This window comes from Oryctolagus cuniculus, chromosome 9, assembly GCF_964237555.1.
Source record: "Oryctolagus cuniculus chromosome 9, mOryCun1.1, whole genome shotgun sequence".
Lineage (NCBI taxonomy): Eukaryota > Metazoa > Chordata > Mammalia > Lagomorpha > Leporidae > Oryctolagus > Oryctolagus cuniculus.
Genome location: NC_091440.1, coordinates 135536340 through 135555382, shown reverse-complemented (window position 1 = coordinate 135555382; position 19043 = coordinate 135536340). Strand labels below are relative to the sequence as shown.

The 19043-nt window shown below is 47.9% G+C and overlaps 1 protein-coding gene across 8 annotated transcripts in view; it reads left to right on the top strand.

Annotated features, from left to right (window-relative positions):
- Window positions 1–18817, top strand: part of NELL2 (neural EGFL like 2) — a 398722-nt gene extending 379905 nt beyond the window's left edge. For all 8 annotated transcript variants that reach the window (XM_070049719.1, XM_070049717.1, XM_070049716.1 and 5 more), the window contains 5 exons: window positions 350–490; window positions 7595–7788; window positions 8862–9038; window positions 10017–10241; window positions 18167–18817. In XM_070049719.1, coding sequence (XP_069905820.1) covers window positions 350–490; window positions 7595–7788; window positions 8862–9038; window positions 10017–10241; window positions 18167–18217 — 788 coding nt within the window. In that variant the 3' untranslated portion in view covers window positions 18218–18817. The remainder of the gene's footprint in view (window positions 1–349; window positions 491–7594; window positions 7789–8861; window positions 9039–10016; window positions 10242–18166) is intronic.
- The last annotated feature ends 226 nt before the right edge of the window (window positions 18818–19043 follow it).

The window sequence follows — 19043 nt, the reverse complement described above, 5'->3', positions numbered from 1 at the left end:
CTGGCATAAGGCAGTAACAGGGCCACACCTAGCACGAGGGACCTGGAGAGCTGCAGTCCTACTAGGAGTCCAGAAGAGTCTGGAATATTTGATGGGCAGCACTGGTGACCGTCACAGATAGTTCTATGTTCTACAGCTGGATGACTTGCAGGAGAGAAGCCTTCAGGGTGGCGCTAACATCTGCTACCGACACTACCCCATTCTTTCTGCACAGCGTTTGCTAACCACGTGACTTTCTCGATTTCCCAGTTTTAAGGATTTGGTGGCATTAAAAAGTGCAATAGCCCTACTGCGGACTACCCTGAAAAGCAGCACTACTATAAAATCTCACTTCTGTTTGCTTTGCCAGACATTGACGAATGCTCTGAAGGCTTTGTGCAGTGTGACAGCCGCGCCAGCTGCATTAACCTGCCTGGATGGTACCACTGCGAGTGCCGGGACGGCTACCATGACAACGGGCTGTTCTCTCCGAGTGGGGAGTCGTGCGAAGGTCAGTGCCGGGAGGGCCCAGAGTTCAGGCGCTCTCGAGTGGCGCAGACAGTACAGAGGACGTGGCAGACTGATTCCTGTTTAAGACATTTGTGGTTTTGTTGTCTGTACAAGAGTGATGAAAAACATGGAAAAACCTAACTTTAGCTTATGAACTATCATAATTAATTTTTAAATAATTGAACTTTGTGACACTTATCAACAGATACCTGTGAAACTAGGAGGATGTTTTCTGAATGAAAAAACACATACTGTCACATCTACATTTAAAAATGGAAACATGCAAAGCACTGGCCCCAAAATAGGTAGAAGACGCGGAGAGGAGAGCAGGCCCAGGGAGAATGGGCAGAGGAGCTGCCCGGGTTCCACGGCCGAGGGTGGCCCACCAGGTGCCTGCTGGCGGGGCTCCCACACGGGCCCCTCGCCTGGATAACGAGGCAGTGCTTAGTGGTGCTGAATGCTGGTCTGCGGCATACGAGAGGTTTTCAGCCTCAGGAGTAGGAAATTCAGCGAGAGCCTTCGGTTAGCTGCCGTTGGTTTTGAATTATTTTCAGTGAATGACAAGCAAGGCTTTAGAAAGCAGAGCTCAGTCAGTGAGGGCCAGCAACACTGCCCAGCGCCAAAGGCTGTGTCCTCAGCATGGCTGGCGCAGCAGTGGAGAACAAAGGGAGACTCGGGATTCTCTCTGGCTGTACTTACTGAGAGTAACGGGTGAGCAGGATGGAGTCGGGGAAGCCTTGGAGAACTGAACTCCCAGACGTTGACGTGGGAAAGCTCAGGCCCTCTGCCTAGGCCTCAGAGGGTGTCACACAGAGATCCCTGCAGCACGGGGTGAGGGGTGCCACAGCTTCCGTCTCTGTTCAGGCAGCAGAGTTCTGGACCTCATGAGAGGATGCAGCACGGTGTTCACAGGGATGGGATAACCACCTGTTGTGGGCCGAGGCGTCCTCTTGTATTTATGAGTGCCCTAGAGTATTCCCAGCCCTGTGGAGGAAGCAGGGAACCACACGTCTGAAATGCAAGTGGACCCGAGGTGGCTGTTCCCTAAGAGGCTGCTCTGCTGTCTCCCGTAGTGTTTAATAAGACCACCACGCATGAGGGATGACACTGGACGTTTATAAATCACGCGAATCACACAGACATCTGCAGACCGAGATGCTTCTGGGTGTGGCCTGTGTCTGGCCGGCGCCCGCACATGCTGCTTTCTCTGGAGAAAGACAATCCCTCGGCCGCTGGCTGTCCTCCGCGTGTATGACGCAGACCTCCAGAGGGCTAAGCTAGTTATCTGCTGACGCGTAGAACAGGACTCCCAGATGAGCCACTGGAAACGAGGAACACCATCGTGCCATCTCTGTGGGTGGTGCTCAGCTGGGTGCCTGTCTCCTGAGACTGGAGTCAAGCTCCCCTCTCCTGGAGGCCTCTGTGGGTGGCCAGTGAGGAATCCACTGCAGGGCTGTGACAGGCCTTGGCTCCTCCGCAATCCAAGGGACAGAACTGGCCCCAGCTGGAGGCCAGTCTTTGTAACCTAGTGTCAGATGTGATGACGTTTCCCTGTCAGGCGAGAGCAGGGAAGTGCAGCTCCTCTCCGAAAGGAGGAGGTTGCACAGGGTGTGAGGAAGTGCCGAGGCTCACCGGAGCCCTCACCGGTGTCCAGCGTTCCTGCCCCGCGTCCGAGGTGCTGTTCCCCGTAGCTCTGAGAGAGAACCCTTGCCTACCTCCTTCCATCTCCCAGGCTGTGAACTGCCACGCTGGGAAAGCCGGGCCAGCTTGCTTTCCCAGGCGGACTCTGCTGCCTTCCTCCCACTTCAGGGAAAGAACTGGCTCCTCTCCTATCAGAGGCAGAAATTGGGGCAGGTGAGATGCCACCGGGGAGGCCACAGCCGTGGTGGAGTGCCCGTTAGTCTCTCATCTCCACTCCCCATTGCAGCTTGCTGCTGGTGCAGACCACAGGAGGCAGCTGGTGATGGCTAAAGGACTTGAGGCCCTCACCACCCACCTGGGAGACCTGGGTTGATTCCTCGCCTCCTGCTTCGGCCCCGTCCACGGGCTCTGGCAGGCACTGGGGAGGTGAACCAGTGGATGGTTCTGCCAGTAAGTTCCCCGTCACCTGACTCAGGACAGACGCTCACTTTCCTGCTACCTTTAGAAGACACCCCGTGTAGGAATGACCCTGCCTGCTTCCAGCCAGCGTCTTCTTTTCAAGATGGCTGAGTTTCCATCCTCTCAAGCCCACTGGTCAGTTGCTGTCTCCTTGCTTGAGCACTTAGGATCTGACAAGGTGGCTCAATGAGCATTCTTCACTCCCACTCACTCTCAGCTCCGGCCTCCCCTTCTGTTCTCCGTGGACCGCTGTCTGCCAGTGTCCTGGGACTTGGACCTCACCAGGCCTATCTGTTTTCCATGTCTAACCCACCCAGTTCCACAGCTTGAAGTGCCGTCTGCGTAGCCCTAATTCAGCTGCACGTTGGATTTCCAGGGCACTGCGTGAGGACTCAGACCACTCCCACTAGAGCAGAGCTCGGCACTGTGCTCCACTGGTTGCCCAGAGCAATATTTTGGAGTCACTGTTTCTTCTTTTTCTTGTACTTCACATCCGATCCATCAACAAATCTCACAATTTTGACTTTCAAAATGCACTCCAGTCTGGTTTCCTGTGAGGATACCACTTGGGGCTGAGGCACCATCGTCTTTGCCGGGGCCACGGGAGCAGCCCCCAGACTGCAGCGTTTGCCTACAGCCCCCAGACTGATGATTCTAAAACGGAAGGAGCTGTCAAGGCCCTTCTGTCAACACCCTTTTCCAGCTCTCTCAGGAAAAGGTCTCAGGAAAACCCAAGCCCTGACCAGGGTCCCCCAGGACCTGCACTGTATGTGCCCATGGCTTCCCAGTGTTTCTGCAGTGTGCTGAACAGACACCTTTGCGGGTGCTGCTCCCTTGTGTGGGATGCCCTCCCGCAGGTCTGTCCAGGACTTTGTTTGATCTAGTCCAGCTTTCTTCTCACAGCGACCTCTCCTGGGCTCCCAGTGTAAAATACCCTCCCACTTCTCACACTGTGTTCACCTACCCTGCTTCTCTGCCCTTCATAGAAATTCTAAGCTCTGAAAATACAGCATATATTTGTTTGCTTGCTTATGATCTGCTGCAGAATGTGAGTTACAAGGGCCATAGCTTTTCTTAGCTTATCAGCTACTGTACTTCCAGGCGGTGAATTTGTGTAATGAAAGATTGATATGGATGATAGGTAGATGGATGAATAGGTAGACAGATAATCTTTTAATCAGAAGTACATGAGGCACCTAACCTAATTTGGAATTAGTTATTAGCGTGACATGTAGTAGACAGATGGGCATATTATGTTAGAAGTAGATATACGGCAGCGATCAAGATAAAATGTAATGAAGTACATTAACAAGTGTTAAGTCCAGAAAGCAACAAGGACAATTAAAGCAAACATTAAGATAACACATGATAAATGTCAAGTTGGTGAGGTCAAGGACTGAGATACCTACAGAAAAATACTTTTCAGGGAAGTTCCACAAACACAGAAAAAGTGGAAAACCTTATTTTTTAAATTTTTTTTCAATTTTTTTTATTTAATGACAGGCAGAGTGGACAGTGAGAGAGAGAGAGAGAGAGAGAGAGGTCTTCCTTTGCCGTTGGTTCACCCTCCAATGGCCTCCGCGGCTGGTGCGCTGCAGCTGGCACACCACGCCGATCCAATGGCAGGAGCCAGGTGCTTCTCCTGGTCTCCCATGGGGTGCAGGGCCCAAGCACTTGGGCCATCCTCCACTGCACTCCCTGGCCATAGCAGAGAGCTGGCCTGGAAGAGGGGCAACCGGGACAGAATCTGGCGCCCTGACCGGGACTAGAACCCGGTGTGCCAGCACCAGCCTGGAAACCTTATTTTTTGAAAACTATTTAGGGAAGATGGTACTGTTATCTACTAATAGAATTTATAGATTATTAGAAAAATCTAGTACTCTGTCTAAAGGCAGCAGGCTCTGAAGGGTCCTTTTAAAAAAGCCACCTGCATACTTTTAACAAAGACCAAATACTTCTAAGTTACTGTCCACGTAGGGCAATTTCAGTGATATGTAGAATTGTAATATCAGTATTTAGGAGTTCTTTTTTAAGACTGTGATTATATCTGGGAAGGTGCCATTTTTTTGTTGCTTTAGAAAAAAGCAAAGAATTCTGAGATGGACAAAGCCACAGCAGTGATCTGCAGTTAGTGTGCAGTCACAAGGACGTGTTCAGACACCTGCACTTTCCCTTCCTCCTTGGGCTGTGCGTGTGTGAGCCGCCACCTAGCCATGGCCAGCTGCGTTCACCAAACCCTACGCTGCCTGCCTCAGAGGTTCCTGGTCCATCCCAGGGAATGTGCCGGAGTGCCCTTGGCCGTATCCATACCGTCATTTCTCCTGACGCAAGCAGCTAGTTAGTACATTATGACGTTTCTGCCCATACATTTCTCCGGGCGTGGCAAGCACGTACCAGCCACCGTTGGGGGTGGATTTTCTTCTCTTATAATTGTACTTTATTTAAGTGCACATGTCGTTCTGGGGCTGTGTGTCTATTTCTTGTCTTCTGCAACAAAACCAAGAATTCTTTGTTCCTTTAAGAAAAAATGAGGCTGGCGCCATGGCTCACTTGGCTAATCCTCCGCCTGCAGCACCGGCACCCCAGGTTGTAGTCCCAGTCGGGGTGCCAGATTCTGTCCCAGTTGCTCCTCTTCCAGTCCAGCTCTCTGCTGTGGCCCAAGAGGGCAGCAGAGGATGGCCTAAGTGTTTAGGCCCCTGCACCCGCTTGGGAGACCATGAGGAAGCACCTGACTCCTGGCTTCGGATTGGTGCAGTGCCGGACGTAGCATTAGGGGAGTGAACCAATGGAAGGAAGACCTTTCTCTCTGTCTCTCTCTCTCACTGTCTATGACTCTCTCTCTCTCTCTTACTGTCTAACTCTGCCTGGCCAAAAAAAAAAAGGGGGGAGCCGGCGCTGCGGCTCACTAGGCTAATCCTCCGCCTTGCGGCGCCGGCACACCGGGTTCTAGTCCCGGTGGGGGCGCCGGATTCTGTCCCGGTTGCCCCTCTTCCAGGCCAGCTCTCTGCTGTGGCCCGGGAGTGCAGTGGAGGATGGCCCAAGTGCTTGGGCCCTGCACCCCATGGGAGACCAGGATAAGTACCTGGATCCTGCCAACGGATCAGCGCGGTGCGCCAGCCGCAGCGCCCCGGCCGTGGTAGCCATTGGAGGGTGAACCAACGGCAAAAGGAAGACCTTTCTCTCTGTCTCTCTCTCTCACTATCCACTCTGCCTGTCAAAAAATAAAAAAATAAATAAAAAAGGGGGGGGGGAGGGAGAAATTACACCATACCTGGTGGTAGAGCTGTTATTTTTAAGTCACGTGAAATGATTGCAAATGATTCTGCCAAGTGCAGAATAATGTTCTCACAGTGGATACTGAAAGGGTTATGTAGCACGAGGTGTCTACAGAGTGTGTGCTCACAGAGCGCACATTACTATAGCTAATGGTTTTCCTGCCTACCTCAGTTCCTAGTTCTAAAACTATGCAATGGGATGCAAAGATCAGTTTATCAAATATAGTATTCTGAATAGTCCGAATATAGAGCTCACTCATAAAATGTCATTTTCATTACAAGGAGAAAATTTTATCTGATCTGCAAAGAACTGTATCGATCATTGTACTCATGTTTTAAAAGACACATCCTCACACTGGCCAACAATTCTCTGTTTATTCTGATTCTAAACAGCATTATCCTTGGCAAGTCCCACTATAATAAAGCTCACTGTAATTTTAACAAAATCATTGGTTTTGTTAAAATGGAAATAAAATCAAGGTAAACAGAGAATTTATGACATGGATTATTTTCAGGGACACAAATGTAATGGAACTTACATATTTAAAATTTAGATACAATCTTGAGTAGTCCAAGTCAATTAATATTGAAATCCAGCCACTTACAGTTCTTCCTTATATCCTGCCTTTAAGGTCTTGAAAGGGATGGATGTGCAGCCTCCCGGCTTCAGAAGCCAGGAATCCCACCTTCTCTCTGCCCACGTGTGCTGCGATTTCCCTCTTCTCTCTTGACCTTTACTCAAGAAACAGATGGACTGGGAAGCGCTTACTGCCACTCATGCAATATCCTGGAATGTGTTTGGGCTCGTGACCTTTAATATGGGGTAAATACGTGAATCGCACCTCCTCTCACGGAGCTGTCCGTGGGTCAGGGTGTGTTTGCTTTTCATCTGTATGAAAATGCTGTCGGCTGCGGCTGCCACGGAGGCAGCGAGTCTGGGTGAGGAATGGGCGGCTGCCAGTGGAGTCACACAGGGGACGAAGCAGCGATTTGAAATGCGAAAGTTAACAGGGAGTGTGTTCTTTGTGAGGTCTGGTAACTGCCCCTCGTCGGGGGAGTGCAGTCTCTGGACTGTGTGACAGTCCCTGGACTGTAAGGGAGAACACCTCGGCCCACACTGGTGGGAGCAGACGTGTGCCGTGCTGCAGCTAGGGAATGGGGCTCGAAACAGAACAAACAGCCTGAATGACCCCCTGACATTTTCCTTACCCCTTTTTATTATTTCAGATTTCTCTCTAGAAACCTTCCATCTGTAGTTCATTCCCCAAATGGCCACAATGGCCAAGGCTGGGCCAGGCTGAAGCCAGGAACCAGGAGCTTCCTCCAGGTCTCCCATGAAACACTTTAGACATCTTCTACTGCTTCTCCCAGGCCATTAGCAGGGTGATGAATTCTAAGTGGGCCAGCTGAGACGCAAGCCGGTACTCATAGGAGATACCAGTTCACTGTATCACAGCGCTGGCTCCATGAGCACCAGCTGAATACTGGGCTGCAATACCAAATAAAACACCCTAAGCACTTGAAGAATTCTCACAAAGCCTGCGGTATCCAGAGACGGAAACGCTGACACTCATCCAAGGGTAACTGGTTTCGCAGTCAGACACTTAGTGTCTTCTTGTGAAGTCTCACATCACAGGCACGGCTGTAGTCAGCGCTCATGGTGTGGCGTGTGCCAGAGAGACCACTTGCTCATCCTCTAACCATGCTGCCTGCCGCTTTCTTGGCTGTAGATGTCGACGAGTGTGGGACCGGGAGGCACAGCTGTGCCAACGACACCATCTGCTTCAACCTGGATGGTGGCTATGACTGCCGGTGCCCTCACGGCAAGAACTGCACCGGGGACTGCATCCACGATGGGAAGGTGAAGCACAGCGGTCAGATCTGGGTGCTGGAGAGCGACCGCTGCTCCGTGTGCTCATGTCAGGTGAGTGGTGGTGAAACACTCGGAGCCAAGATACCAACTTAGCGTTTGCAACTTCTTCAGCACAGTGCCTGAGGATTCTGGAAAATGCAATCATCCATGGAGCCATAGTGAATCTCCTGATGTCATCAGTGTCTTCTCCTAGGCAGTCCTGTTCCTCCAAGCCAGGCAAACACTGCACCCCAGCCCTGACTGACTGTACGTTTTCAGAGCCTCCCGTGGACGGGCTGCAGAGCGCACACTCCTTGTGTGACGCCTCAGCACTGCCTCGGAGCCTGCCTCAGTGACCCAGCCCTTGCTCCTGCTGATGGCATCCACTGTATCACTACACAGGATGCGCTGCTGTGTGTCCCTGCTTGTAACATTTTTATTCCCAGTGTGCCTCTTTCCCCATAGTTATATCATCACATTCAGGAGGAAGAATCTGGGTTGTACTTCAGTTTTAGACAGGTGTTTCGTTGTACATCCAGTTAGTGCTAGACTTAAAAGTTAACTGAGTAATAGTATGTACCAAGGACTCAACTGCTAGGAAAAAATGGTAAAACTTGTACAAGAATGTGAGGCTATAAACATTCCAGAAGTCTAACAGTATGCATGAGTAAAAACTTACTAGCTACCAAATACAGCTTCACAGAAATGAAACTTAGCATCCAATTGCAGTGCTAATATAAAAACACATGCATATTCATATATACACACGTTTGTATCCACAGAAGGGCCAGGCAGCTGTTACCATTGTTCTGTTCATTTCTGGAATGTTTCTTTCTGGTCAGGTCACTGGAGGAGTAGTGGATGGAAAAGAAGTCTTCTAGCTTGGGTAAATTCTGTGTGTCAGCTACAAAATGGGATTTTAAAGAAAATTGATTATGTTGGGCAAACAGTCTGAGTTAGTTCAACTTGAGAACCAGCTACTGATACACATACACATGGGTTGCAAGCACACGCAGGTTGGAGGAAATGTACATTTTCTTTCAATTCCACCTTCCACAAACATGTTGAATGCCCTGGTGTGTGGGTGGGGTCAGTTCACTGAGCAATGGACGTTTGTGCAGCCGCGCTATTTCCTTCTCCCCTAGAGCGGATTCGTCATGTGTCGACGGATGGTCTGCGACTGTGAGAATCCCACAGTTGATCTTTTCTGCTGCCCTGAATGTGACCCCAGGCTCAGCAGTCAGTGCCTCCACCAAAATGGGGAGACGGTGTACAACAGCGGTGACACCTGGGTCCAGCGCTGCCAACAGTGCCGCTGCTTGGTGAGTCTGCCAGGGAGGCTGACGGGGAGGGCTGAGGACAGCACTTGCCAGAGCTGTTGTGCAGTGCCGTGCAGTTGTGCCCTGCCATGTTGAAAGGTGGCCCTAGAGAGAACAGTGGCCTGGGTGCCAGGAAGCTCACTCCTTTTCCAAGGAGAAATTCTACCAGTCCACTTCCACCAATCATGCTCAGATGTGGGGGGAAAAAAAGCAACACCCACTGATGCTTCGTTCCTCTAAAGAGTATCGCCATGCGCACTGGTCTGTGGGCACTGTTTTGCATGTGATGTGGATATGCAGTAAGTACATATTAGAATTGCCTTCTCCATGTTTCTGAAACTGTTCCTGGGAACACTGGGTGGGAAGCAGTGAAACACCAGCCTCCCTGAGGGGGCCTGAACTCCTGGTCTCCTCCTCCTCCCCAGGCAAGGCCGAGCGCGTCAGAGAACGCCTTATTGACGCTTCCTTTTTATTTTCAACCCAAAAACTGATTGACAGAGCAAGGTCAGTTTCTGTGCCCGAAAGCTGCTTTCATGTCTGAAGCCATGAGATTCCGAATTATGAAGAAAATAGGAGACATGTGGGAACTAATTTTTAAAAAGACCCATTCACACGTTCCCATGTGAAATAAAAAAGGTGAGTTCCTAAAGTTTTCATCAGTCTACACTGAGAAACATACAGGTAAACAAAAACTATCAAATGCCCTTTGTACTTGGACCAGAGTGTATGCAAAGGATCAAATGGGAAGTTAGAAGAATGGAGATGGCGTATTGTAGGCAAAAAGAGGAAGACGGCCTTCCTGCTGGCACGGCGAGGTGGCCGCACAGGTGTTGGAGGTGTGGGGCCGCTCTTGGTAATCCAGGAGACTGCAGAACCGTGCAGGTAGCCTGTGAGGTCCAAGCGTGGACATCTACCACCTGAGCTGAGCCGTGGGCACTGAGCTGCCCCCGCCTCACCCTGGCACATCTGCTTTCTCGGCAGCAAGGGGAGGTCGACTGCTGGCCCCTGCCCTGCCCAGATGTGGAGTGCGAGTTCAGTGTCCTCCCGGAGAGCGAGTGCTGCCCGCGCTGCGTCGCTGATCCCTGCCAGGCGGACACCATCCGCAATGACATCACCAAGACCTGCCTGGATGAGATGAGTGTGGTCCGCTTCACCGGGTCCTCGTGGATTAAGCATGGCACAGAGTGTACGCTCTGCCAGTGCAAGGTAAGCCAGTGGATGTGGTCGGCTGTGCGCACCTGGCTGCTACGTGAGGCTCAGAGGTGTCACTGTGCTGGCCTACACCATGGATACAGCGTTTTTCCTCATGTTACTCACACACGGCTTTATTTGCTCCATGGCTCACTGTCCCATGCGCCCTACACCATGTGTCGTGGGGAAGCAGAGGGCCTGGCTGAAACCAGAACCATCAGGTATTTAAGTAGGCCATGTCTAAGGTATGTTCCCACGTATCTGTAAGGACTGCGCCAGCACACTTGATGTTTCTTCTCATGATGGAAGACAACATTATCTTATTGATTTTTATCTAGTTCTTTTATGAGGTCTGTAAAACATATTGACAAAGCAGATACATTACATTTTTCCAAAGTGGAAATCAATCTGGCAAAAATTGGCTTATTTCTTGGTTTGTTGTGGTCAGTTACACTGAATTGAAAAATTTAAGATCTATTATTTACCACACGTTATTTCCACACTTGGAGAAAAATCATTATAAAGATTCTTCTTATTCTTGTAGGAAAACAGAGCATTGTGTCTTTTACTTCAGTGGAGGAAAAAACACAGATTAGGTTGGCAGAGGACCTAGAGATGATAGATGGTGGAAATGTTGATGGCGTTCTGGTTGGATCATCCCTACAGCCACCTGACTGAGTGGTCAGGGCACTGCGCACGTAGCATCTTGGAGTCAGCCCTCCAGTTCAGGAACAGATGAGGGGTCCAGACATCAGGCTGCTCTGTGCTCACAGAGCAGTCTCTGTAGCTGCTCCACGTTCTGCATCTTGTAAAACTTTTTCCACAAAGCGATCTCATTCAGAGCCACTTCTCACCAGGGCAGCTTGCTCTAACAGGACAAAGACACATAAAGTGCTTTAAGACAGATTTCAGTCTACTTCAAACACAAATTCTAGCTCCATCATTCAATGCAATTTGTCAATGAGCAAAGCTTTCTGAGTGAACATTTACTGTTTTCTGGAGAGCATTAGCAAATCTGAAAGTCACTAAAGTTATTCACAGCACATAGCAGTGTTCTGTAAGATAGGCTTCCCAGCATGCATCTCAGAGCTCAGCCCTCACGTCTCGTTACCAGATGCAGTGGGTCCTCTTATTCCCTTCAGGTGGGTTACAGTGCTGAGCACTGAGGACACAAGCAAGCCCTGGGTGATGGGGCACAGGCATCAGTGAGTTTGTCACTCAGTGCCTTGCAGGCAAAGGCTGTTGCGGAATTAAAGCCATGGCTTCTCACCACTACGCTTGGATGCTTAGAAGCTACTGTTGACTGCCAAGAACACAGCTAGGAGTAGTTCTGTCACTGGAAGGTGGGTGTCTGGAGGTAGAGTGGTGAGCATAGAGATAGTCACTTCTGGAAACTCTTGTCCAGTAGCTTACTATCTAGAGCTATCCCTTCAGCCTCTTTTATGTAAATTTAAAGGAAGTGAAATTAAACACTGAATTCCTCAGCTTCACCAGCTGCATTCCAGTTGCCCGGTAGCCACACATAGCTCGTGGCCATCACAGAGAACGTGTCCGTGTCATAGAATCTACTGGACAGAGTTGTTCCAGTGGTCAGGACTACAGCTGCTGCAACCAAAGGCCTGCTCAGCCACACTGTATGGCCGTGGGGGACACCCTGTTAGCTTACCCGAGGAATGAGAGCAACTGGCGCCCATGTGGATGCCATGATGCCACCCGAGAGTGTTGGTAGCCCCCGTGCGGGGTCCGAGGCTGCAGACCACATGACCTGTGGCTTCTCTGCGCTGCTCCTCAGCACAGTGAGCTCTGAGGAACACGAGTCAGCTCCGAGACCAGGCCAACTTCCCTCCTCAATCCAAGGGTGAGTTCAGCTTTAATTTACTTAGGTTAAAAAAAAAGTTCCTTCTTTCACAAACTAAACCTGTGACTTGGAGAGGACTTCGTTCAGCCACTTGCTTCTGGTGAGTGTGTGTGGAGCTCACAGCTGAGACGTGAGGAGGGAGGAACCTTGGGAAATCAGATGCCAGGGAGCCTCTTGACCACCCTGAGAAATCCTACAAAGCAGGAAGAGGTGAAGTCCACATGGAAAACAAGTGGGGTTTTATAGGTAAAACGTGTTGTACCCGAGAATCAGCAAGTACCAGCTAGAAGCCCTAAAAGCAGGTAAGCAGGTCTGTCTGGGGCCCAAAGCACACACAGGGGCAGCAGCACAGTGAGCTTTGCAGATGGATGGAAGAACAGAGAGTATCCCCTAAGTGCTGCGATGACTGTGGAGGAACTCATTTTATATAATATCATGTTGAATAAAGACAATTCGATATTTATCAAAATTCTAGGGGGAGATGCCTTCTCTGCCTTAGGTGTGATAAAATATAAGATAAAAATGAACAAAACAGGAAGAAATGGAGCGTGAACAAATTTTTCAGCATATTTCTTTGTTCCACCCAAAACACATAAAAATAAGAAAAGCACTTGTTCCCCATAAATAAGTCAGGACAGGATGAATAAACAATTCACAATTTAGTAGAACAGCTATTAAAATAAAAGAGGCCATCACACAACTCATTTTCTACGTGTCACAGACACTAACCCTGCTGACGGCGGCCTACTGACACGTCAACAGCCACATGTGTGTCCCCCTTTCATTCCAGGCCTGAGAATGCCACCTAAAGAAATCATTCAAAATGCAAAACCAGCTCAATCACCATGCAGAATCAAGGAAGAAGCCACATGTCCAGTAATAGGAAAATGATTAAAAAATAACTCCACAAAATGTTGCAACAGTGGTAGTGAGTGCATGTTATGTCATATGTTACTCTATAAAACAATATAGAACTATTATTTCTTATCAAATACATACTTTATCACATAATTGTATTACTCAGCCATCAGAAATAGAAGTGCTTACAATAATACAGATAACTGTATAATTATATATACACTTTGGCTGCAAGATGGCTGAAAATAAAGGAATACGAAAATGGACTCTTAAACCCTAAAATACTGATAGTAATACGATTAGAAATACATATATAACTGAAAAGTTAAAAATAGGGGTCAAGAAAAATTTTTAACAGTTTAGCATTAAAAGAATAACAATGACTTCATTAACAATAAATATAGCCAGAGCCTGCAGGATCTTAAGAAAATTTATTTTACTGTGTTATTATGTAAAAATAATTACCTTTTATAGTTAGTCTTGATAGTAAAAGGTTACTATTTCTAGAAGTCAGATTAAATTTCAGTGACTCATGTTTCATTTCTGGTTTTATCAAGATAATATTTATGACAGCGAGATGCAGCACTAAGTCTGTAATTGGATGAGTTTCGGGGCCAGAGAATACCTTTTCCCCCTTCAGGTAACACGTACTTGGAATGGACAGCCTCAATTTTATTTCTTCACACAACAGATTCATTTTTCGTTTTAAAATTTCACATAAATGGAATCACACAATTTTTTTTTTCAAAAACTTATTTGAAAGTCTTGAAAAAAATTTTAAAAATTCTTGATAGAGTCATGGGAAGATGTTACATAACAATAAAATGATCAACTGAGCAGAAAACCTAAAAGATTATACATTGTGTGATTCCATTTATGTGACAGAGTTACTGAAAGAGAAGGAGAAAGGGTGAGACAAAGACAGAGAAGGGTGGGAGGAGGGAGCTTCCAACTGCTGACTGCCTCCCCAGATGGCTGCAACAGCTAGGGCCAGCCCAGGCCCGGCGCTTCATTTGTCTCCCACAAGGCTGGCAGGGGCCCAAGCACTTGGGCCATCTTCTGCTTTTCCCAGGCCATGATCCAGGGGGCTGGATTTGAAGCAGAGCAGCAGGGCTCAAACCCACGCTCACATGGATGGGATGCCAGCACCATAGTCTGTGGTTTTACTGCCTACACCACAACGCCAGGCCCAGTCTACCAGACCTTACGACTTATAATCAGTTTTGTCATTTATTTATATTAGCCACACAGATACTTCTGATCCATCTACTTCCAACCTATGTATGGTTTTATATTTAAGGTGTGTTTTTAAGACACTGTGACAGTCCTTACCTTGTCATTGAGGTCTTAAGTCTGTTTATTTGTAATGTAATTTTTGGTAGATTTAGAGCTACCATTCTGCCACTTATTTTCTACTTCTTTCATAATTTCTACATTCCCCTATTTGTTCATTCCTGCCTTCTTTCTGGTAAGTAACTTTTACTTTAGCCCATTTTCAATATTCTCTTGGATTTTATCTTCAATTCATGATTCTAATTTACCATCTTATCACGTAACAGATTCAATATTATCCTATTCATATACAACACAACAGTGCATCACCATCCCCCAAGGTTGTACTGTTAGAATCATGTGCTCTACAACTCTGTACACTACGGATTCCACCTTTCCACTTGACTTTTGTCTTAATTATATATTTTAAGGAATTAAAGGAACAGAATCATAGTTTTAGACTTTTTGGATGTGTAAGTTCATGTTTTTATACCAAATTTGAGAAAAGTTTAGCCAGTGTTTCTTCACTTCATTTGTCTGCCATATTTTCTTGATCTTTCGGGACTTTAGTTTGAGTGGTTTCACTACCCTGAAGGTCACTAAGGTACTATTTTTAAATCATTTTTTTTTTTTGTTTTAGAGATGGGATCATTTCTACTCAGTTTTCTTCAAATTTATGGATATTTTTCAGTCATCTGTACACTGCTGTTAAATCTACTCAGGAGTTTTCTCATTTTCAGATACTGTACTTTTAAGTAAATAAATTTTTCATTTAATTTTTCTAATCTCTGTTGAGATTTACTATCTGTTCATTCATTATGACTACCATTGTTTACATCTTTGAAATATTTATAACACATTCTTTCAGGACCTGAATCATCTTTGAATCATTTTCTATTCACTACTTTTTATCTTGACGGGGGTCTCATTTTCCTGTGTTCTTTCACATGTCTGTTAATTTTATGCTGTGCTGGTTATAATGAATGATATGTTGTAGAGACCCTTGAGTTGTCAATTACTGACCAGTCTCCTTGTACTTACGAGAGCCTGGCTTTGCACTTGTTAGGTGGTAGGTCTCTTCCACATTCACCTTTAGTTTTAGGGTAAATCTAATCTTAAAACTGTTCTATTCCTAATCGCAGCCTTTATGGGCCATTGGTAGGAATCCTTCCTGATTTGACAGGTCCTGGATCTTAAACGCTGTTCCCTGGAACTCAGCCCTTTCAACTTCCCAGCCAAGGCTCTCTGCTGGTCTCCTAAGAGTCTCCTCTGTATCTCCAGCACCAGTGAAGATCTCCATGCTGTCATGTGTCATTTTGGGCCTGTGAGATGGTGGCCTCCTGCTTCACTGGAGTTGTCTTAAGCTGACCAGATCAGAGAGTGCTTCAAGAGGGAATACACATTTGCCTCCCTTAGAATGATGAAATCCCTCCTCTGTCTATCTGCTTCTTCCTATTGCTTTTAATTGCTATGTTTATAATTTGCTCAGCATTTATAGTTATCTATAGGGGGAGCAGTCTGATATAACAAACTATGCCTGGAGCTGGCATTGTAGTGCAGTGGATCATCCCGCCACCTTTGACACTGGCATCCCATAACAGAGCACCAGTTTGAGTCCTGGCTGCTCCACTTCTGATACAGGTCCCTGCTAATGTGCCTGGGAAGGCAGTGGAAGATGGCCCATGTACTTGAGGCCCTGACTCGCATGATGGAGTTTTGGGCTCCTGACTTCAGCCTGGCATGAGCCATTTGGGGAGTGAAGCAGCAGCTAGGTCTGCCTTTAAAAGAAACAAATCGGCCGGCGCCGCGGCTCACTAGGCTAATCCTCCGCCTAGCGGCGCCGGCACACCGGGTTCTAGTCCCGGTCGGGGCGCCGGATTCTGTCCCGGTTGCCCCTCTTCCAGGCCAGCCCTCTGCTGTGGCCAGGGAGTGCAGTGGAGGGTGGCCCAGGTGCTTGGGCCCTGCACCCCATGGGAGACCAGGAAAAGCACCTGGCTCCTGGCTCCTGCCATCGGATCAGCGCGGTGCGCCGGCCGCAGCGCGCTGGCCGCGGCGGCCATTGGAGGGTGAACCAACGGCAAAGGAAGACCTTTCTCTCTGTCTCTCTCTCTCACTGTCCACTCTGCCTGTCAAAAAAAAAAAAAAAAAAAATCAATCTCTTAAAAAAAAAAAAGTCATGCATTGCTGGCAGCAGTCCCTCCCTGGGACACACTCATAGGAGCTAGGACTCAGCTATGCCTCCACAGGATTCTAGTGCTCGTTCCACATAGTCCAGCTGGTGGCCCCGGAGACAGCCTCACCGTTTCTGTTCAGACAGTGCAGGGTGATTTCAGCACTGGCACTCTCAGGCTGTGGCTGTGGGTCCTGGTCAGAAGACAAGTCATGGGCACAGTGGCAGAGCTGCAGGCACCACCAGCGAAGGCCAGGTCTCTCCCACTGCCAGAGCAAGAACGCTGCCTAATAATGATTGAGAAAGATCAAACACAGGCTAAATCACAAATATTCTTCTTGGCCACAGACAAGCTTTTCCCCTCAGTTGATGTGCTTCCACGAAGGTTAGAGGATCTAAATCTTTTTATGGAAATAAAAACACCTGGAACTATACTGTATTAAGGTATAACACATTTTCAGTGTACTAAAGTCAGTTATGTAAGAGAAAATACAGAATAGGGTGTGAGTGTTAGGCGAACCCGAGTTTTTGTCCCAGTTCTACCAACCAATAACTGACTTTTGAAATGTTGCTTAAGCTTTTGGGTATTCACTTTTTGAGTCTAAAACATGTGACTGTTAGTAGAGATCCCTCTGGAAATGCTTCCAGGGATTGTAAATGTGATGTAAATTGTAATTATAATTGTAAATTGTGATGTAAATGCCCAGAAAAGTACCTGACACAGAGCACTCACTCTGAAAGGGGAAGGGTATTGTTATGATGACCGACACTGCTACCTGTCATTGTCATGAATCTGGCAGAGGAAAATAAGGTACGAATTTTTTCTTCTTTGAGGTATACTAGATCGTTTTCCTAACATAAGCAGTCAATGTTTCATGAAGCTCATGGTGCCACTTGATCTCTCTCTTGTCTCAGTCGGTCTTGGCTGTGATGACGCTAGACTGGGAGGCTTAAACTATAAAAACATCCCTTCTAGGGCCTGAATCATGGCATAGCAGGTAAAGCTGCCACCTATGAAGGCACCATGCCATATGGGCACTGATTCATTCAACACCTGGCTGCTCCACTTCTGATCCAGCTCCCTGCTAATGGCCTGGGAAATGCAGCAGAAGATGGCCCAAGAGTTTTACCCCCTGCCACCCATGTGGGAGACTCGGATGAAGGTCCTGGCTTCCACCTGGCTCAGTCCTGGCTATGGGGGACATCTGGGAATGAACCAGCAGGTGGAAGAGCTGTGTCTCTCTTGCCCTCTCTCTAATTTTGACTTTCAAATAGAAAGAACTGGGAGATTAAGCAGATGGACAGAGGGAGGGAGAGAGGAAGGGAGGAAGCAGGCTTTCATGTCTCTTTGAAAGGGCCTCCTCACACCATCACACGGGATCAGGCTTCAACACACTGTGAGGGCACACGGATGTTCAGTCCACAGCACATTTCTGACACTGCTCACCATGTTGGACTGTGTGATTGCTTAGTCCTCACTGGTTCACCACCCCACCCCTGATAAACTAATACCTGCTTTATGACAGAGCATGATATACTCAAAGTCAATCCTGGAAATAAATGAACAAATGAGAGAATAACTGTGATACACAGCGATGCCGTGAGGTCAGCGACCCACCACGAGTACCCGAGCACAGTCCCCGCTTCCGCAGCAGTCTCCGGACAGTGACCAGGTCACTCACTGACCTCTCGGCAGCTGAGTGAGCATGCATATTCAGCGGGTGTGAGTGTGTACTAATGGCTTAAATGTTCACACACCACTTTTTTCCCTTTTTCCTCTAGAACGGACACATCTGTTGCTCTGTGGATCCACAGTGCCTTCAGGAACTGTGAAGTCAAGCGTCTCAGAGGAGATTTCCTTTTACAGAATGTTCTTTCATTTAAAAGACCAAAAAACCGTTAAAACTTCAATTGGATGATTTGTGGGCAGTGACATGCAGCTTTGTTAACGACTAAGTGAACTTTCAATTATGAAATGTGTGGAGCTTGAGAAAATCACAAAAGCAAAGTTCTTAGGGCAACACTACATCACATTCTGTCTCCAGTGTACCTGGCGTCGCCATGCAGGATGGGTGTGGAGCGTGGCCGCAGTGCCGTGGTCCCTGGGCGGGAGCCTGAGCCCCGCCAGTCTGGTGCAGAAGACCTTTCTCTAGAGCAGAGTCCTCACGGCAGAGACAGAGGTGAGGCAGTGGACGGATGCTGCTTTCAGAAGCGAGACTAAGCAGCTGCAGCGTGTTATGTACAGTACACACTCTGAGAAGAAACCCGAAACGAGTTAGTCACAACGACAATGCACAGGCATGGTTACCTAACTTTTCTAACAGCAGAGTCATCCCTGTCGCCCTTGTTTGACTGCACTTAATATTCTTTGGTTGAATTTGTTCAGTATAAGCTCGTTCTTGTGCAAAATTAAATATTTCTCTTACCTTATAACGTGTGTATCTGAGTGTCTGGGTGGTGTCTTCCTGTGTCCTGAGAACGGCTAACAAGGCAGACTGCTCGCTAGTTCTGCAGGTGAGAAATGCCTCGTCACGCAGGCTTTCACGGAACCACGTTCGTGGGCTGTGTGCTCTTCCTCGCCAGGTCGCAGTCTCACCCCTGTCCTCCTCCAAAGCCTAGTCTTGGGTTCTCGTGTGCCCCACATTCCAGTTTGCATTCC